This window comes from Sinohyriopsis cumingii, chromosome 2 (assembly GCF_028554795.1).
Source record: "Sinohyriopsis cumingii isolate HCF-2022 chromosome 2, ASM2855479v2, whole genome shotgun sequence".
Taxonomy (NCBI): Eukaryota; Metazoa; Mollusca; class Bivalvia; order Unionida; family Unionidae; genus Sinohyriopsis; species Sinohyriopsis cumingii.
Window position 1 is genome coordinate 68,327,469 of NC_142962.1, and position 23,163 is coordinate 68,350,631.

Below are 23,163 nucleotides of genomic sequence, written 5' to 3' on the forward strand. Positions count from 1 at the left end.
CTTTTTCGGCTCTGGTGGTATCGGTGTTATCGGTGGTGATATTTCAGGCCATCCTAGCACGGATCTTATCGTGGATTGATAAATATCAACGGCATAATCAGGCGAGTTTATTTCAATCGTCGAGGACAGGGTGGGTTCATGAACATTAATTGATATTTTTGATTCTTTTCCCGTTATTGATTTTATTCTACGCGCAAATTCCTCACTGATCTCTTCAATCTCGTAACTGCCAGTTGGTATACCAACAACAACCCAGTCAGGTGTTCCATCGGGTTTGTTGTTGTTAGCAAATATGAGCGAATTATTTGCTGGTGTACCATTAAATGATTTTGATCTGATATTTGGCCAGCTGTAATATACTCGTAATTGTGCTAGTGCTATTTCTTTTACTGGAATTGCAGTGGGAAAATTAACACTAAATTCAGGATTAATTGAACTTACCGAGATCATCGTTATCTTTGGCGGAGTTGTGTTGGTCACGATCTGCTGGAGTAATTCTGTCATTATTGATACTTGTATCTTTAATACCTTCGTCGTATATTTTAGTTATCATTGAAAATTCGAAATCAGATATAATTCCATCACTGAGACTCGCTGATAACAACGAGGATAATTTCGAGTATGCTACCGTCGCTGTATATAATTTTATTTTGTAATCGGATAACTTTTCGTTCGTACAAGTACATATTTTTTTTGTGATGATATTAAGCACACCTGCAATAGTTGTTGCTGCTGAAATACAAATAGTTACAGCTACTGGTGCCATCGTTGTCAACGCTGATAATATTACACCGGTTCCAGCAACAACAGCGGATACTGAATAAACAATCACATCAACGATAACCAATCGTCGTCGATATTTTTTTACTTTTACTGTATATTGATCAACTTGATCTTTTAGCGCCGTCTGCCATTCACGTGCTTGATTGTACCTGTATTGTGCACCGTCCATATATATTTTTATGCAGTAACCAATTGAGGTGTTTCAGCTACAAATTCCAAACACCACCAGAAGGATGTTGCGGTTAATTTCTTATCATCTGCTTCCAGAATAAATATTTCTTCGGTTCCGCTATTTAATACAACAGATACAACCCCGGAAAACCTGTCGGTGGAATGACGTCATGGAAACGTTGTAAATATTTCAAATTTTGCAGCACTAAACACAGACAACCTGTACACGCCAGTGACTGTTGCGGTATATTTGATAGTATTATTTTGCTGCGACCATGTTGCAAATCCCGATGATACCGTGCATACGATGTTTGTGATATGCCCGGGAGTTATTCCAGCTGGAATATTAATCAAATTGGTTTTGCTGACAATCTCAGGAATTCCCGCTACGACGTCTTGCTGTTTTTGTTTGATCGTGTCTAGGTCAGTTTTGATATCAACGAGTTTCATGTCAATGGCGCGTGGAGTACCGAAGAATTTATCTATGGCATCATCGATTTTTTGAAAATTTCTTCGAAATCTTCCAAAAGCTCCTGCGTGAACGTCATACTCGGCCCGTAACGTGGATAATTTACCGTCTACGGTGCCATAGTTGACGTCGACGTATTTTTTTGTTGCTGCGTCTTCGTCAGATGTTGGATCTCTTAAAACTACTATTTTGTTCCCGTTCATGCTAAGTTCACCCATCATTGTGTCACCGGTGTTTCTCACGCGATTAGCAACACTTTTTGCAATTTCATCTCTGATGGTTTTAAGTGACATACTTGAATCTCTGATTCTACCACCGTCAGTAAACACGGGAATATTATCTGTAACTGCACCAAGTACTCGCCGGACTATATCATTCCATTTGATATTGCTGGTTTTTAGTTTACCATATCGATCTTGAAAAATAACAACTTCATCTGGGTCAACTCCAGCCAGGTTCATGATATCAGCGAGGTCATCCTTAGTCACATACTTCGACAGATCAACGTCGCCGGACTTTTTCTTAACGCGTGAAGAAGATCTTCCGTAAATGTCAACCATTATATAAGATCCTTCGGATCTAAGATCTGTTTAAAACGCCTTACGCGCAACATATCGGTTGCTTGTATAATCGTGCACGACTTTATGTGGCGGCCTGGATGATTTTGATATAGCGTCGAGTACATTAATTACTTCACGGCCACATATTGGCGGCTCTGTCATTGTTTGTGTGGGTAGCGTTGAATACCAAACTTTACAACCAGAGGTTGTTGCGTGGAGTGGTGCGACATACTTGATAAATTCAACAGGTGGAGCTAACCCGTACGAATCAAAATAAACAATTCCACTTGGATCAACCGCGTATGATACCCAATGAGTACCGGGTCCGGAACGTTTGTCAAGATTAATAATACCTGTTTCTAGTTTGTTTGGTTGTTTCGGTAATTGATCTCGCATAAAAACACCTCTAAAGGCAGATATTTTTAATTTTTTAGCGGCATTAAGTAAATCAAAATTTGATGCTGGAACGTCTAACGAAATGATCCTGGAAGCCTTAGGCCTCTCCCCCAACGAGATCCTGGCAATCTTAAGCCGCGCCCCTTTTTTTTTGTATCCTTGCCCTGTTGCTTTCTTTAGTGCCATTCCAGCGGCTGTTCCAACAGCACCTAACGCGGCCGCTTTTGCTACGGCTGGAGCAGCTGCAGCTATTAATGCCGGAATGGCCGCAAGTAGTGGAAATATACCACCGGTTTTAACCATGTCTTTGATGACGCTCGGGGAGAGATGGAATTGAACTCCAGTTTTTGATTCTAGGGCTTTATTGAAATGTTTAATCTGATTATTTGTCAACGATAATTTGTTTGGACCACCACTAATATGATCTCGTTTTAGTGATATTTTAGTTCCGCATTTGTTGGCGGTTTTTGATTGAAGCTTTTTTACCTGACCGGGGGTCAGAGTAACATTAACATGACTATACGACATTTTTATATAAATAATATTTTTCTAAATAACACGATTAAATATTTTCCACCGGTGCATCAACGACCCTCATTCGACCACTGCCACCTTCAAGTAACATGGCTTTGTCGCTAAGTACGACAGCGATCGCTCTGTAGAAGCCGGGAACAATTGGTGGACCGGGTATATCAGGAGGAGGGTTAGTAACATGAGCTCGAAAGTGTATATCAACAACAGATTGTTTGGATAAATCAAGATGTTCTAGTGAAAAATAATAAATCGGATATAGACCTGTAAAATCTAGTTGTGATATTTGCAAACCGGTATCTATATTTTGATCACGTCCCATGAATGCCATTAAACGATGATATGCACGCGCTACATGATTTTGATCAAAATTTAGTTGTATATCCTCGGCTGGTTCTTGATGTCCATTTATCCGTAAGGAAACTTCATTAACTCCAAGGTTATCAAATATTATATGTGAACGTTCTTGATTATTTATCCGGTTAATATTTTGCAATGCAATAAAAATATGTCGTGGTGCAGAAACACCCTGTTGTGATGCTATATGCCATGTAAATAAACCATTAATATTGCTTTGAGCAGCATCTGTGGTTACTGTTAACCATGATAGCAATGATTTACCGCCTTGATCCATAAAAGATAGTAATTTTTGTTCCTCAGTAATAGATGGAGTCATTACTGGCATCCATAGTGAAAGTTTTGATATATTTACTTTACCATCAGCAACACCAGCACCTCGCCAGATTGCATCATTATCATCACCTTTTCTTACGAGCACAATTGTGTGTTTAGCTCCAAAGATGACTTTTCTAACATTTCTGCAAAATCCAAAGATGTGAGATAATGGAATTGCACACGAAAAATTTCTATCATCTCCCGACAGCGCTGATCGGCGTGTTGCAAATCCTAGGTTGTAAGTCGCATTAACGGTTCCTATAATATCAAAAGCAGCAGCTGGTCTGGCTGCGTGTTCAAAGTCAACTGGCTGTGGATCAGATGCAGTATCTTGTGGTGTCCGTATTTTGGTATACTGAACATGATCAGCGTTGTTGGTAATATCCTTGGCAAACATCATTGTTGGACCGGCTGATCTTGTAAAGTCGTCAGAATATCTCGCCAGACCAATTATTGTTGTAGCAACGTCGACATCATTCTGAACTGATTCAATATTTTTTCCATCAATCATATACGTGGCGCCACTAAATAATGCCATGATCCCGTTGTTGACAAAACCAACACGCAAATTAGCAGCATATGCCGTATTAGCTACAACATTCGTTACAAGTCTACCTTCTACTTCAATAAACGCTTCAGCGGGCAAGAAATATCTACTTGTATCATGAACCTGTAATTCGATTCTCCCTCGCTGATTTGGTAGTCTTGCGTCATAAGAATAAAATTGATAATCACGTACCGACTCGTACTTAAGGACAGGTGCCTCCATATCAAATGCTGGGTCTGATTCGCGCCTGAACATTTTTATTATAGTTACCATTTTTCAAATGATGATCATCGTCGACGAAGACCGCTCCCTGCTATTAAATTTGCTGTTATATTTTTTTCTGCTTCTTCAGATATCGCCGCTAGTTTTTGATTTGCAGCCTGATTTATTATTTTACTTACGTCTGCGGGCATCACCTCAGTACTTGCCAGTTTCACCGGTGATTGTTGTTTTCGTCGCAATAATCGTGCTAATCTTTCTTTGATCGCCGAGAACGCCTTACCAGCAACATTGACAATTGCACCAGGAGCTTTATCACGAACAATATCCTTCATCGATAATTGTTTTGCAACAGGTGCTACTTTTGGAGCTATCCTTGTAAATAATCCCTGAATAACATCACCAAGTCCATTTCCGTAAATAACACTATAGATTGGTAATCGTGAGTTTACCGCTCTAACCTGTGTGGGTTTACGATGATTATTATGTATTATCATCTTATTTTATTTACCATTTATCTAACAACTAGTCATCAACGAGCTCATCGATAAGTTCTCGGTAAACGCCAATATCCATGATACCACCTTGAAATAGTCGCCGACAAATATCAGCTGCTTCATTGGTTATTTCTGGTGAATTATTTCTAGCTCGTTTTCCTCCTATGAGAACTTCTAACCGTGATACGTCATTGATGATATTATCAGGACATAAACCATGTCCTGTTTTAGGTTCATCTTGAGGTGTTTTAAATACTGGTGGTTGCATTACCGGAGTAAGTACTTCAGTGGTGACCGGGGGTGAGTCACCTTCTCGAAATCCATGTGGTGAATCTATCGGTGCAAATGTTATATCCGGTGCAGAAATTTTACGTAAAGGTGAAGAAATTTTCTTCGAGGAGTATGATTTAAGTGACTCTTTAGCCTTTTTAATTTCCGACTTCAACCTTTGCTGCGGCGAAGAAGATTGCTGTTGTTCTATTTGTTGCAGAGGTGGAGGAAGCTGATACTGGGAGGACTCTCCTTGTCCTAGTTGTTCCCGTCTCCCTCTAAGTCTATTTACTTCTTCATTAAATCTTTCAAATTCTGGACCTCTAGCTTGTTTTTTATTGTAATATACGCGATATATCCATTTAATGAAATCATCATTACTTGTTTTTTCATGAGAGGGTTTTAAAAAATTAGATTTATTAGATATATTATCTAATGTCATCTCAGGTAATTTCTCTCTTTCAATATTTCTAATTTCCTCAACAACTCCTTCGTTAAATCTTGCAGTTAATTTTAAGCTCTCTCTTCCTGATTTGGATTTAGATGCAAGTTTTTTTCTCACATCGGCGACTTCAGTACGAAGTTCTCCAATACCTTCAAGTATTTCCTCACCAACAGGTGGAGGTTGAGCCGCAGCTATGTCAGTTGGAAGGTCTCGTAAAATCTTCTTTGCCTGTTTAGTTCTTCTTGCTATTTTTTCTGATACCGGAAGAAGATCTTCTTTGATGACAGTTGCAACTTTCTCAGTAGCTGCAGTGACGGGTTTAAACAGTTTTTTAGTGTCTTCTTCATACTCAACTTTTGCTTCTTGCTGCGCTTGCAGATTTTTTCTGAATGAGTCTTTGACAGGAAGAAATTTTTTAATTGCTTCTAATCGTTCTCGAGCTGTTCTTGCAGTATGAGATTCTGGATGTATCATTTTATTATAACATAATAATTTAATTAATATCAGCAGAGGAGGAGCAGCAGAGAGGGTACCTACCAACGTTGGTCGTCAAACAAATAAACAAGAAATAAATAAACACGTAGAGTACTTTATTTTTTCAGATACTATTTCGAACTGAGGTTTCATTAGTACAATCGTCCATTACAGAAATAAAACATCTCAAAAATCTTGACCTTTCTACGAGATGTTTTATTTGTTTGTTTTATTTGTTTTGTCGGAATTCTATGGTCTGTTCACCCTCTCTGCTGCTCCATAATTTTGATAAGACTTATGCATTAATGAAGCGTGAAAGGGACACAATTTAAAACTAATCTAATTGATTTTATGCTCATTTCAGACGTTTTGCATGAAAGAATGAATAATAATGTATACATCAAAATAAAAATAATGAAAGAAATGGCATCGTATTCGTTTCGACCTCAATTGACGGACGTAGAAGTGTAATTAAGCGAAGACTGTAAGGGACGTAACTCGTACGTAGCACGTGACCTTGAAAACGAAAGTTGAATTCGTAGACATTGAAACGAGGTTTGTATAAATACAATCTGCTACCAACATGTAATCGAATGGAGATAGTTGGGTACCATCACAGGTGGTCGACGCGAGCTTGATGTTGAGAAAGAAAACAAAAACAATAATCTGAAGGAACAAAATCATACGGAGTGACAAAAATACCTTAGATTACCCCCATGACCCATTCTGACATAGGACCTTCACTATCAATGATAATTGATAGTATCATACTATATAAGAAAGAAGGTACGTAACTTCCAAATACTTGGTTCCACCCATGACCCTCGATTTCCTTCTGCTATTTCCGTCTTTAAAGGCACACAGCCATACTCTATGGCGTGCTTTAATCCTGAGATATTTCTCTGTTCACCAAGCCATCATTGACTTTTCTGCGTTGTACCAGACAAGTTACGGGCTCCGAAACGTGCGAATTTTGCCTGCCGGGACAACGTCGCGCTCAGGTGACAACCATTGAAAAGAGCTACATATACCATGTTTGGGACTCTACGATACATCCCATCTTTAATTACAGAACAGTGGTAAATGCAAAAGTAAGTTTTTACTTACCATTAACTCGATTCAACTTTACGAATCCTGTTCCCTGGAAGAATTAGACATTGTCTTCTTCACTACACATACATTGCATACAAGTGACTCTCATTTTCAAAACATGTACACTATGGGGCACACACGTCAACAGCGAAATATGATTGGCTCAAAAGGTTATACTTTAATGTATACTCTTATTAATTTAACACATTCAAATGATTTATAACATGATGCGATCATATTATTACCTATTTTTGCCTGGGTACAAATAGTCTACATCATAAAACGGTTCTCTGATGCATGGTTGTTATTTAAGTATAACCTTTTGAGCCAGTTATATTTTGCCATTGATGTGTGTGCCCCATAGTGTATGGTCGTGTGCCTTTGAAGACGGAAATAGCAGAAGGAAATCAAGGGTCATGGGTGGAACCAAGTATTTGGAAGTTACTTACCTTCTCTCTTATATAGTATGATAGAGAGGGTCCTACGTCAGAACAGGTTATGGGAGTAATCTGAGGTATTTTTGTCACTCTGTATGATTTTTTCCTTCAGATTATTGTTTTTTGTTCTTAATATCAAGCTTGCGTCGAGCATCTGTGGGTACCATTAATGATTTATTGAATAAATTATATGTAAAATGAAATATTTAGATGGAATTTCATAATGTTATTCATATGCAATGCTGTCCAAGCTTTACGTTTATAACTGTCTATTGTGGAATAAATCCAGGCACTGACTGTTTGGGCAGGAATCCAGTAATATGAACCTTTTTTGTCTTATAAAAATATGTTGATTTATTGTATTTTATTAAAATACACTTGTTCATGCATTGTGTAATTCCTAGTCAAAAAGGTAGTTGGAATTAATGAAAAATGTATCAAAATTTATCAAGCACAATGGACAGCTTTGCCATGCACTAGGCTACAACGTAAGACATATCACATGTTATTTAGATTCTGTAGCACCAAAACAAAATATCATGTGATACGTCTTATGTTCTAAGACTATGCCATGCCCCTGGAGAAACCTATATGTTTAATGGATTCACTTTCATATTCAAATTACCAGAATCAAATTCATTGTTTATATTTTTTGAAATATTCACTATTGTACAGTGAACAAGAGGGTATATTATATTGTCATTAGGAAGCTTAATAGAAAAAGGCTTTAATATACTATAAGCATTCAAAACATTCAACTCAAACATAATCATATGCTAAGCTCATAACTCATTAATACATGATTAATGGGGAAATCAAGGACTTTTTGAATGATGGTTTATTTTTGACAACTTGAAGGAAATGCTTCGTTTAATTTCTAAGTAAACTTTCTTTGTTTTGCACTGAATAGTTTACTATTTTAATTGTAAAAGTGTAATCAACTGAAACTTTGAGTGGCATATCTCTCAATACTCACACCTATATAGATGATATCTGTGTTAAGGAAATATTCACGATTTAAGTGGAAACACTGTATTGTCCACTTCTTTTCATGATATATTTTTAAGGCAAAAACAGGTGATTTGCATGGATTTTTATTTTCATCCATTCTGTGCCAGTGCTGTTAATGGAAATAAAACACCAATAAAATGATGTTCCAGAATGTTACAATAAATTTAGGACACAAACCTCAAACAAATTTAGCCTATAGATAATAATGCTCCAGATCGTGTGTTTTGTCATATATTTTCATATCAAAATGAAGAGATTTATATTTTTGTTATGACAATTTGTGCATGGATTGATACAGCCAGCATTGTCAGCTGTGGTGGGAGTACTATATAAACATCACAGGTGGCTGTTGTATCAGGCAGAATTCAGAGTGTAACATCGTCAAACAAAGGCTATTAATGAGTTTACCTATAAGGAATTTGGTTATTAATTTTGTTTATTTCTGCATTTAAACATGAATACCAGTAGTATAGCCTTGGCAGGCATGCCCTCTACTTTAGTTGTAGATGCTGCACCATGAGTTGATTGTCATGTACTTTGTTTGCAATCAGCACTAATCAATCTTTGATTTCTTGATCATTTTCAAACAAGATTATGATTCTGATAAGAATTAAAATCACTGCACAAACAATTTATTACACTATATAATCAAGAGTTTTTCCTTAAATTTTTTATGGGTCACAGTGTATATCAAGTAGAAACAGGTTATATAAGGTCAGTCACAAACAATTTATAAATTTCATATGGAATACTACCTTTTCTAAACAATAGCTGAAGTCAACTTTTCATTTTTGGAGTTTATTTTAGGTGTTGCTTGATGGTGCCTCCTCACTGATTACGTAAATGTATGCTTCAGTCATGATGCATTTTAAGATCTATTCATCCTGATATAGAGAGAGAGAAAGATAGAGAAGAGGTGAGGAAAGTAGAATGAAAAAAGAAAACTGAAATAGGTGATATCGCCACATTGGCAATAAAAGTGGTATTGTCACAGTGGTAGTATCTGGTTTCTCTCACTGATACTTTTCATTATTTCATGACAATATATATATAAGAAAACAGATTCCAGGGGACGGCTCACATATTCGGTTGTCAGCTTGATGTGAATCCTTGCATTATTGGGTAGCTGGAGAAAAACTTGTGCAACTATGCAGGACACATAGATGGTATTTACAATCTAATTTGTACATATTTAACTCTTGATCATTGTTTATTAAATTTTCATGAATTTTAGTAATATATATGTGCATACTAATCTTGTCTCAATCACTAGATTTTTTTTGGTAATAAAAAATGTTTATTTAAAGATCTGAAATAGTTATGCAGATGAGTAGACAGAGACAGTATATTCTCCATTGTCAGTTATTACCAAAACTTTAAGATGCCATTTCTTACTTGTAGTTGCACAGTCTAATTTTTATTCCTATAGTGTAAGGCTGCATGATCTGTAATATAGATTGTTTAGTAAAAAGATTCACTTTTGTAATTATTCTATATGTAATATACATGTATAAAATTTAATTTACCAATTCAAATATGGAAACAGACTTTGATTATCAGTGTTATTTGATTGCCAGTCATCTGAGCCTGATCCAAGGAGATAGTCTACTTTGCCGTATGATCATGTTTGGGTGGGGAAGTTCCAAACCAAACAAAATAGAGGGAATTCCACTTGATGAAATAAAATGGCTGCAGAAGTCACTTCAACAAGGATTGGTATGTATAATGCTTCATCAAATTTAACATAATCTACCTTATTTACACATGTCATGATGTTTAGTTAAAACAAATGTTTTTATTCATATGATGGGAATCTTGGATTGGTATCTATAATACTTCACCAAATTTTACAGATGCCATGTGTTTAGTTAAAACTTTTGTTTTTATTAAAATGATGAGAAACTTATACTCAGTTTGTGTTTGCTTTCATTCCTTTCTAGTCTGTAGGAAATATATAACAGTACTTTTCATAATAAGAACATAAATCTTAATCATACAAAATAAGTGTCAAAAACCATAGTATTCATGAGTCATAATTAATTAGGTGGCTTAGAAAATATGTATGTGACAGTATACATGTATTTATATTTATAATGTTGTAGCAGTGTCTATATACATGTATGAAATATAGTATATATGTACATTGGTTTGGGTGTGAAATGTATATTTCATAAAATCAAAAAGATATTTTAATATCCAAATTTAAAAGCAGCAATACTTTTATATTCATAATGGAAAGGAGATTATTTTGAAGAAAAAACAACTAAAGATTCTCTCTGTTTCAATTCTTATTTCAAGTTTTATGCAAATTTTCATGAAAATTGTAATCCTGAAGAAATAAGACTGTATCTTGATTACAGAATATTTTGTGTTGCAAACAGTTCATATGATTACATTACATCTGGGTCTGCAAGCAATTAAGATGATTACTGATTGTAAGTCAGCTTATATGCGGGTGATTACTGATTATGATTACATAAGTTCTAAATGCATTTATTTAGGCAAACTTATATTTAAAAAAAATTACACGTATACTTATCTTGAGGTTGGCATGCATGATTATTAAAAAGAAATAATATAAATTTGTTTGAAAAGTAATTTATTTAATTTTCTGTTTTCTAATAAAGTTTAAAAAAATAATGCTTCAAAAATTATGCTAATACCATAAGAGCTGAGTTGTAGTTTGCTTTGATGTATGTGACCTTGCACCATACCTGTCAATTTTCACGCCAGGAGGGAAGAAAAAAACTCCTGTTTTTTGGGGTCGCTCCACGCCTACCTCCTGATTTCATAATATCTTCCGATTTTTGCAGAGAACTCCAGATTCTTACATTATGTCTTCGATTTTCGTTTCTTCTAAACAAGAAAAGTCCTACATGTTCTGTTGTATCACCTATAAATTATTGTTGTGACGAAATAATTATTTTAGTATAAAGAATTCACTTCTTCACTAAATAGAATATTAAGTTTAAACATTATTCACATAAATTAATGATTTTTTTTACCTCTACAATAATAAATTTTTTTTTTTAACCAGAACAAAAAGATAAACCACAATAATAAAATCGTCCACAGTTAATTTCAGTCCCAAGAAAGATCACTATGAATGCTGTAACTCCATATGCTATAGTTCCATTTCCACGAAAGTAACTTACACGAGTGAACACCTGGCATTTTTATACCGTATATACCAATGTTAAACTGGTATAATTACCAGTCAAAATTCCCTCTTATCACAAGCCAGTTTCAGGGTTTAACGATTAACTGGCCTGTACTGCTGTCGCAAAATAAAAGACAAATTCACTGACTATCAACATAGGAGACACTGAAACATCAAGCTTTTGATTGTGTGGAAAGTTATGTTTGTTCAGCTAAAAAGAATTTTAGCCTTTATTATTACCACTCTTCGAGAACATGTAAATTATGATGGTTATGTGCCTTGTACAAATAAATGTGCATACCTTTAAAAAATATTACCTCAGTTTGTAGGATCGCTTATATCATTGAAAATGAGTAACTCGTGGGTGCGTGATTCAACATAAATAAAACAGCTGTTAAGGACTAGCTGAAATGTTATCTGGAAGAATGCAGTTTGGTCAAAACAATGAATAAAACAAAATCTGCATCTATGTTTGGGAATAAGTAAGGATTTAAGTGATACCATGCACGCTTTGCACTGTGTAAGTACTGTACATTATAGTTCAGCATGGTCTCCCTGGTAAACTCAACCGGCCCATGAATTATGAAGTCTGTATTTACCTTGATTTAACTTTGTGTTGGAGAAATCAGAAAATATGCACATGCAAAATAATAACAACATCAATCATAGTACTTTATAAAAGTTTAATAATTGTCTGGTCACCGAAAGTTACTTTTTTGTACATGCCTATGTCTTAGGACACAGAAAAAATTATTGCTTCCTGCCCCAAGATTAACAGCCATTACAGTAGTCAACAAAAAGACCTAAAAACTGTCCAGTTTACACATTGACCCACAGATAAGCGGACCCTAGTCTTCCAGGCCTTTATGTTTTCCTAAATTATTTGGCTTATGCATGAGTATATACGGTACTGATAGTGATTACATTACGTATGGGTCTGCAAACAATTCAGATGATTACTGATTATAATTACATTACGTATGGGTCTGCAAACAATTCAGATGATTACTGATTATAATTACATTACGTATGGGTCTGCAAACAATTCAGATGATTACTGATTATGATTACATTACATCTGGGTCTGTAAGCAATTCAGATAATTACTGATTATAATTACATTATGTCTGGGTCTGTAAACAGTTCAGATGATTACTGATTATGATTACATTACATCTGGGTCTGTAAGCAATTCAGATAATTGCTGATTATAATTACATTATGTCTGGGTCTGTAAACAGTTCAGATGATTACTGATTATGATTACATTACGCCTGGGTCTGTAAGCAATTCAGATAATTACTGATTATAATTACATTACGTCTGGGTCTGTAAACAATTCAGATGATTACTGATTATAATTACATTACGTCTAGGTCTGTAAACAATTCAGATAATTACTGATTATAATTACATTACGTCTGGGTCTGTAAACAATTCAGATGATTACTGATTATAATTACATTATGTCTGGGTCTGTAAACAATTCAGATGATTACTGATTATAATAACATTATGTCTGGGTCTGTAAACAGTTCAGATAATTACTAATTATGATTAGTATAGGTCTGTGTCTGAAGATATTATACAAGTTAATGAACAAAATTAATGTAAACTGTACTTGGTCTGGGTCTGGACATATACAAGTTAAGCAAAGGGATTTGGACAACAGAGCTGTAGAACATAGTATCATTACATAGGTTAATATTAAATGAAAATTGTTAATTATAAATTATATTTTCAGGCTCAACATTAATACTTGCAATCTAGCAGTTTTCTTGTAGTAAATCTTTTATACTTTATGTCAGTGACAGTGATGCATGGTCATCTTTTTTATATATTTGAGTTAATTATTGATTAAACCAATAATGTTATTTTCAGTTGATTCCTTTGTTTGAAGTTTAGACAATAGTTTTATAAGATCAACCTAAGTACTAATTTTGGTCCCCCATTTTTCTTCTTTGCATTATCTGCTTATCACTTTCACCACAACATTCTGTATAAACTGTAACTGATTTAGTACCTTTAAAAGTTTGCCATTAAAATCAACCAACCACCATTCAGCAAGTTCCTAATACATCTAACTATCTACAGTCATTATGATATCACTAAGTTTAATCATCTGAAGATAATGGAATTTTGCTTATAGAATATTAGGAAAAGCACTATATTATTAGAAAAGAAAAGTTTTATTTATATTCATTTTCTGTTTATATCAAATTAAAGGATTACAAATTAGTTATGAAAATAAAGTATTCACAGTGTGAGATTTCTTGAGGACACAATTGATATGAAGTAAAGAAAGTACAGTTTGTTTCAAGTGTAATTTTTTGTGATATATTTCATTGGATTGGTTTAGTCAAGATTTCAAAAACTGGAATTTATTTATTAATATAAGATTTTGGTAATGTTATGATCCTGTGCATTTTTGATTGACTTTAACTTTATTTACCAGTGCCTAATTTGCATCATGTTAAGATACTGGTGTACCCATTCATCTGGGTTTATAACAGACAGTATGGTTTTCAGTTGGTCTCTGGTCTATCCCTTGCTTAATTAGTTTTGCAAGTATGCAAATGAGTGTCCAGTATTCATATGATCCGTCATTGACCACCCTACAAGAAAAGGTAGTTTTCACTAGAGATGAGAAATTTTAAAGCGAAGAGCTTGAAAATAATTGAGCAATATATGATTCATGATTTGTACATGACATACTATTATTTTCTCAGACTTCTCAATGGACAAATTCCAACTCTTACCAATATTTTAATTTGATACAGAAACTTATTACTATTAGTAGAGTGTTCATAAAATTTATTTATGCAACTCTTGTACATATATATCATGTTTTCCCACTGGATGTCCATTAGTGCAGTTAGAATGTGGAAACATTCTTATGAATGACTTAACCAATGTGTGTGTGTGTGTTCTGTTACAATGCACCACACACCTAGGGCAATGGTTCACAAACTTTCATCTGTGACCCTAATAAAATATTTATTCTGAGCCTCACTACCCCATTTCCACATTTTAAGTTTTGCCACACTCAAAATAATCCTGGCAACACTCCATGACCATCCAGAACATCCTCACAACCATGATTTGGGTTGCAACCTGGAGGATGGGAATCAGTAAGCTATGGTATATTCTAGTACATGTGTTTGTAGGTACCAAGCTGATTTCTAAAGATTAACTGCACCAAAATACCCACTGAATGCACACAAATCATACATAATATTTGCAAACCACTCATTTGTTTGCTTCATTAAATCCCAATAAATATTTTTAAATGACCTGTTTTTCAAATTAAGGAGGAAACACTTCCACTCAGTGTTCATTTCTGGAGTAGACCTGTATAGTACTGAAGATAAATTACCTGTGCAGTTTTGTAATGAGATTAAGTATTATCTTGTTAATGGTTTTCAATAATTCATGGAGTTTAGGAATAAAAACAATTGCATCAGATGTAATGTTAGATGATGAAAGGTCTCACAGTTCCATATTGATAGTAAAACTTAAATATATTGTATCGCATTAGCTCATGTTAACGAAAAACATTTGGTTAATATTATTATTATTATTAATTTTAATATCTGTATTAGGAAAATGTACGTCTTCTGAAATGTAACTCTGAAGCATTAAAAGCAGCAGTTGAGTCTCAGACATACACGGCCCAAAAACTTCAGCAAGAACTGTGGAGCTCTAATCTTAAAAACGTTCTGACAGACAAGGGGACCCAAACAGAAGAAACAAATAACTCAGAGGACACTGGTTGTTCAGGTGATGCTGGAAGCTTTGGTAGATTAGCTGATGAAGATCACCTGGCTAGTGACATGCATCATGAGGACACTGAGAGTGCAGTAGATCCACCATCTAAACAACATGGTCGACAGGAATATACAGACGACATCCTTGTCAAACTTCTACTGAATAACCAGGTTGGTAAATACTGATTGTATTGTTTGTAAGTCTTATTTACTTGTATAGATTGATTCCTGCCTTATGTAATTTTCTGTGCCACCACTTAAGGAACTGCTCCACATAACAACTGGGTTATTCTGACATGCCTGAAACTGACTTCTGTATAACCTTATCTTTGAATCTTCCATATCTGAAAATGTAAATTTAAGGATGGGTGGGTAAAACTAATTTTAATGTAATACTTACCTGTTGTTGTTTCTTAGGTTACTCATTTCTATACAGAAAAATATCATTGAACTTATGGTCAGAATTCATCCTCCAATAGGATGATTCCAGATTGTTCTGAAGTCCAACTCATTGCTTCTGTCACCCATGTGCACTAAGTCATGAGGTTCTGTTTCAGGTCGGTTGCTTTAGCAGTGTGATATCAGTTTAGGACATTAAGAGGGAATCTGGAAATAACAAGACAAGTATTCAGTATTACATCATTAATTCATTTTAAAACCTACCCCATCACCACCACCATAGAAATACCTAATATCAGTAATACATAACCTGTTGCTATTGCACAGCAAAATTTGCCAGTTCTGTGGGAGGCTGATGATCCCACAGCTGAGGAAGAAAAACTAAAGAATACTCACCATCACTTTAGTAATGTAGACTACTGATATTTACATAGGCCACATTTGGCCTGAAAGAAAATATGCCTTCACTGTAGTGAGCTAGTAAGCAAGGTAAAAGGAGGAGAAGGTGTCTGAGATTGCCAAAATGTGTCTTTCATCACATCCTCCAGAGGTGAATCAGTTAAATTCATACCTGTTAACTCTCATGCTGGGAGAAAAATACTCCTGATCTTTTAAGTCATTCCATGCCTACCTCCAATTTTTTATCTGTTGCAGAGAACTTCAGATTATTACATTATGTGTGTTGATTTTCATTCTCCTAAACAAAATCCTACATCAGTAGATATATCTTATGCAGTCCACAGAATGCATGTTCTATTTTATCACACATGAATATTATTGTGGTGAAATAATTATTATCACATCAGTTTATGAATTTTTTTAACCTACTAAAGTCTGAAAATAAACCACAACAAAAAATAAACCACAACAAAAAAATTGTCAGAAATTAGTTTTAGTCTAATAATGAGTACTGTGATGCTGTAGCATCTCCATTCCCATTCACTGGCTTTCTTGCTTGTTTAATTAAGACTGTCCTTTGGCTTTTGTGCTGTTTGGCCACAGCTGACCAGAATATGCAAAGAGGGCAGATCCTGGGGCAAAATATAGCATGTCACATGAAGAAATGGCATGTCCTTTAAGAATTTAATGCATACTGGACCCAGAAGATCAGTTAATATTTAGTGAAAATGAGGCTTAAAAAATACCATGAAAAACCTCCAGATTTTAGGTTCCAGTCTCCATATTTTTTATTATAACTCCCTACTAGATTTTTGAAAAGTTGACAGGTATGTAGATAGGTCCATGAGGTTGTAATTTCTTGAACCTCATGGGCTTTAATCATTATAAATGAAAGGTCTTTCTCATTATGAGACTGTTATGCTCGCTTGATTGTTGTAGCAATTCACCTTTAAATGATTGAAGTAGAAATATCTGCTGAGACCTTAAGGGTGGGGGTAAGATGCTTCCTACGTTTTCTTCTCCCATTAGAACCTATCAGATAAAACAAAGTCCCAACCGGATGTAAAAGTCTATCTTGATTTTGCCCACTACAGATACAACTGAGACTGAGATTTTTAGTCAGGAGTAAATCAAGTGATGGAATTTATTTGTTGCCATGAATCCTGGCTGGCAATAGAGAGAAACCAACTCATAATTTCCATTGAACCTAAGACAGCCTTCTTCATGTCACAGATGATAAGGCAAACAAGAAAGCAATCTTGAGAGTAAGGTTCTTGAAAGAAGCTTCACCCAAAGGTTTATAGGGCTTTTTAGTTAGAGATCACATGACACAAGAAAGGTTTCGTCTAGGAATTAGCAAGTGAGACACCCATCTTTGCAGCTAAAATATCTGATCAGGTCTACTATGTGCGAGTCAGCACCAGTGGCTGAGCTGTTCAGAAATTTTATTGTGTTGGATAGGGCTGCCTGATAGACTGTGATTGTAGAAACAAAGAATTGTCTCTTTTAATAAAGGTAGTGAAAAAAATCAGCCACCACACTCATCATAGGGATAGCTAGGATTAACATGTTTCCTACTGTACCATTCAAAAAGGTTCTCCACTTAGCATCATAGACTTTTGATGTAGATTGTCTCCTGGACTGAATGGTGTTCTTGGCAACTTTGTTCGAAAACTTATCTGGTTGGAGAGATCATTTGAGATGCACCAAGCATAAAGTTGGAGAATCTGGGGGCTGTTGTGAAGGAGAGAGACCCTCTGTTGTGACAGAAGGTCTCTTCACTGGGATAATGCCTTGGACTGGGCTGACAGCAGGTAGAGAAGGTCATTTAACCATGATTGTTGGAGCCACGGAGAGCTATCAAAATAAGCTGAGTGGTAGAGGTCCTTACATTCTGAAGTGGTATCATACTGAAGGGTGGGAAGGTGTAAGCAAGGAGACAATTCCTCTTCAGGTTGAAAGTATCCACTGTCCAGGCCCCCTGTGGAAACATAAGAGGAGAGTTTGTTGTTTTTCTTTGTCACAGACAAGTCCACCAAGGGTATACCCAAATTTTGAACAGGGAATCTGCTACATATGGGTACAGAGAACATTCCTTGCAGACTATCTGGCCTCATCAGGACAGAATATTCACCAGAACAGTCTTTTTCCCAGAAAGTCTGAGGGTAATCCATTTACAAGGTGGTTACTAGTAAGGGAGGATACAAAATGTCACACAGATGGAAGGGGATTGTGTGCCTCCTTGCTTGAGGTGCATTACCACGAATGTGTTATTAGAGGAAACCAACATGCAATAACCTCTTATTTTGTGTATGCCCCCTGAAGGGGGCAGAACACTGCCTTCATTTCCAAATGAGCATCCCACCCAGAATCTGGCATGTCGCTGTTTGAAGATGTGGATCAAATCACTTAGATCTCACAATTAGTGTTAGAGTTATTGCCTTGTAGCTGGTGTTTTGTAAAACAGAATCTGGTGAACACAACTTGTTTTGTAACTTTTTATGATTTGTTGTACATATTTTATTAAATTCATACAGTCAAATGGTTCTCTTTGATTCTAAAGTATTGATCAAATATTATAGCATGTTCTTATTCAATGTTAAAATTTCCTCAGTATAAGATATATTTAGAATTTTAGAAAACAGTGCCTACATAGCTCTTTTTTGCTTTTGTTTTCTTTTTAAAATGTTAGACATCTGTTACTTTTATTTTGCAATTGGGGTTATTTTGAAGCTTACCCTTTTCTTAGCATTGTAAACAGTCACTTGATCCAATTTCATGTGCATTCCTTATTCTTGAAATTTGAAACTATCTCTCCTGATACTAGTGTCAGATGATGAAGGAAAGTCCACATTATTACTGTCATTGTCATTCATTTCCATTCAGTCATCTCCTAAAATCTTTAACTTTGCAATACTTGCATTGATACCATTAGTCACTATCACAAGTTCATTGGTGTAAGTATTCAGTATGAAGACCATTACTTACTACTGAGTTCAGTGGCATAAGTATGAAACATGAAGACCATTAGTCACTATCACCATCAGTGGCAATAGTATTCAGGATGAAGACCATTAGTCACTATTGCCTTCAGTGGCATAATTATTCAGTATGAAGACCATTGGTCACTATTGCCTTCAGTGGCATGATTATTCAGTATAAAGACCATTGGTCACTTTCACCATCAGAGGCATAATTATTCAGAATGAAGACCATTAGTCGCTATTGCCTTCAAGGGTGTAAGTACATGTATTCAGTATGAAGACCATACCATTAATCACTATTGCCTTAAGTGTTGTAAGTATTCAGTATGAAGACTATTAGTCACTATTGCTTTCAGTGACATAATTATTCATTATGAAAACTATTAGTCGCTATTGCCTTTGATGGCGTAAGTATTCAATATGAAAACCTTTAGTCACTATCACCTTCAACAGAACTATCAATGGGTACTTGGGTACCCGCCCATTCATAATTACTTGGATAATAAAATGAGCCGTTGGGTACGGTACCTGTTTAGATCATGTAAAATAAACATGTTTCCATGTTCAGATCAATGATTGTATCGAGCAATGTCAGGAATGAGCAAGACACAGAATAACAAGTACAGTTCTAGTATCCTGGGACTATTGGCTGCTGCACATTTATTCATTGTAGACTTCATCTGTTGAGACTTATATTTTGTATGTGTACAACCATTTGGCCATTTACGTTGAATAGTTTCCGTATTTTCTATTTATCGTAACTCTTTATAAAATGTTTCCAAGAAAACTGACAGGTTTCTTGAATTTGAAACCATGTGTCACAGATTCATTATATTTTGATATACATTTTGATAGCAGCCCAGTCTTTATTGATAAAACTTGAGCCAAATATTAAGAAAAATGGGGTTTATTGATGCGACTCAAGGATGTTATACAACCGAAAAATGTTATCAGACAGGGATTTTGTGAAACTGAAGAACATGTTGCATCAAGAAAAGGACAAATCAACATCGCTTTACAAATTGTGAAAGATGAATTTGACAGTGATGCAATACAGGATTCAGAATTTGTGGACAAAATTCAGCTAAAGTTAGACATTTAGACTAGTTCAAGTGAATGTTGTGTACATGTATAAATTATATATCATTTTGTTTTATGCTATACTTTTGTACTAATCCACATGGATTTAGCTGATTTGTGACAAGAATTTTAACTGCAGATCCAGGTAAGTAGCAAAAATAAATGTATATTTTTCATACAGTTTTCTGTAATTATGGCATGTATACCAGAGTGCTTTGGGATCATCGATCTTAAAGCTTGTAATCAGTGAATAAGTAAATAAAAACACTCACCTTCATAATATTATATATGTCTGTTTGTTGTTCTTTGCTTTATATTAAAATGCATTTAATTTCCAGTTTAAATAAGATGACTGCGGGAAACAATTGATATAGTTGCCATTTAGATTGCAGTAATGCAATGGGAGTTTCTCTGATAATGTGGTAATACCAAAAAAATATTTTTATGATGGCATATACTTGTTCTAATGTTGTGAACTATATGTTTGCACAAAGTGTAAATCACCTTGAAAAATGGATGCTACTCGTTCTGCCACATGTGCCGTTCAACAGAAACTTATCAGAGAGAACTAAAGAAATGTATCTGTAACCACCTGTGACGTGGAGACTAGGGCCAGGATTGTCACTGAGAATGGAACACCAACATGAGCATTACAGTACACGATCAAACAACTCGTATTCCGATGAAAAGTAATAAGCCATGTACAGTACACAGTTTTAAAGTCAACACCTGTAGTTGTGAAAGCCACCAGAAAACAACAACTGGCCATACTTCACATTTTGACTGATTTCTTGGTTTTTGACAAATATGGTAGTCATGTTATCTAACTCTTGCATAGCATCAATGGACATTATCAGACGTCAGAATGGTCAACTGATTTGTTACAGTCTTAGTGATTTTAAGAAGATATAGATTCTGTTTTGAGAACATGGGTACAACCATTATTTGGAAACAGTAATATTCATGGATGTTCATGTAGTTTTAGAATAGTGTACTCATCAGCAATCCCGAGATTCTCCAGAAATCAACTGGTGGTGCAATGTATATATGATAAGTACATGATAGGTGGCAATTTTCCCATGATAGGTGGCAATTTTCCCATGATATCATATGAAGCTACCATTATAAATAGATTACTCATTTTGTGCTCAGATTATGCTTCTTTTGCCACCTTTATTAGTAATAATTGCACTTATACCTCTCTGGGGGATGGCATGTATAAACGTATGTGGGTTTTTTTACACTTGATTGGCAGATTGTACCTTCTTACAAGGTGGTCACTTTGTTGTCCAGATCGAGTAAATATTAATATAAAGTGTGAAACTTATGGATGGAATAATTAGAGATCTGAGCAGATATATAGAACAGAATGACACGAGCCCCCGTACATGAAATACAACAATTTAATCAATTACATAAATAGCTGTGATAATACGTTACATTAGGAAGATACACTTCTCTTTTGAAATAAATCATTCACTGAATTTCAACCACAAATATACTTATATAAATAGCCAATCTGTTTAAAAGATAGAATTGGTTCATCACAGAATTGAGTGAACAGTCAAAGTCATTGCCATGTACAACTTCATAACGTGCTTATTTCTGGTTCACTCCATCTTCGCTGTGGCTGTTCTTCTTGGTCCTTTCCTTTTTTCTTCTCCAAACTCTATTGTCTTGCCTCTTTTGGCCCTCAGACTTTGTGTGGGTAGGTGGATACATAAGTATGTAGATACGCTAATACTTAGATAAATAGGTACATGGATATGTCAATGGAGCTATTTCCCCTTTCAAAATAAACAGAGAAGCAACCTAAATATTCTGTCAGATATCCTACTGGGAATAGATCATTACTCCCCTCTTGTTATGTCAGATATTGTCCTATCAGAATTGAAACATATACCAAAGGCTATCTGGTCAAGCCAAACATGGCAGACCATAAACAAACCTAGTTTCATAAGATTAATGTACTTCCTAATGGCTATTTCACCACTGACTCACATTACCATCACATGAGACATAACATTTCCGTTCTTATCTCAATTACACAAATGAATGAATGAAATTCATTAATGGCTTAACTACATTATTTTCAGCAAATACACACATTCAAGTCTTTAGCATACATTAAATCTCAATTCATGGCTTAACAATGTTAATTTCAGTCAATACACACTCAAGTCTTTATCATACGTGAAACCATCTAAGATCAGAGAATTTACATGGATTCTCGTAACTAATATATCAACTAAAGTAATGAATGAAATTCTTAGACTACCTGACTCCTTATAACAATCAAGACAATAAATTTGAACAATTCTTCAGACTTATATAAAGAAGATCATTGTACGAATTCAGATAGATGAACTCAAACACAGTTATATTCATATCAATAAAATTGATCTATGGATTTAAACAAATAAATTCATGCAGATATAAGCAAATAAATTCAAGCAAATTATTGCATTGGTATCTACGAATTTCATGAGATTGATGCAAATCATGAGATTGATGCAAATTATGAGATTGATGCAAATACCTTATGCTTTCAAGCTTTGCTCACTTCTAGTGCCAGAATTGTGTCACTTGACTTTCCCTTGGATAAATGTTTTACGAGAGAATTTCTTCTAAGTTCAGTCTCAGAGTCTCCTATATTTTTCCTCTTGCAGGAAAACATAGACTGTCTAAATTTTTGAGATGGGGCATATAAAACCCAAGAAATTTCATGTGGGAACCATGCCCCTTATTTAGCATAACCAATCAGGATTAAATAAATCTACCACCTTTTAAAACTAGG

The 23,163-nt window shown here is 35.1% G+C and overlaps 1 protein-coding gene across 1 annotated transcript in view; it reads left to right on the forward strand.

Moving 5' to 3' along the window:
* Nucleotides 1-6,554: 6,554 nt before the first annotated feature.
* The window catches only part of LOC149805094 (uncharacterized), a 55,258-nt gene continuing 38,649 nt past the window's right edge, over nt 6,555-23,163 (forward strand). Inside the window, exons 1-3 of the mRNA XM_089947340.1 lie at nt 6,555-6,592; nt 10,155-10,293; nt 15,340-15,675. Of these exons, the coding sequence (XP_089803466.1) occupies nt 10,195-10,293; nt 15,340-15,675 (435 nt within the window). The 5' untranslated portion in view covers nt 6,555-6,592; nt 10,155-10,194. The remainder of the gene's footprint in view (nt 6,593-10,154; nt 10,294-15,339; nt 15,676-23,163) is intronic.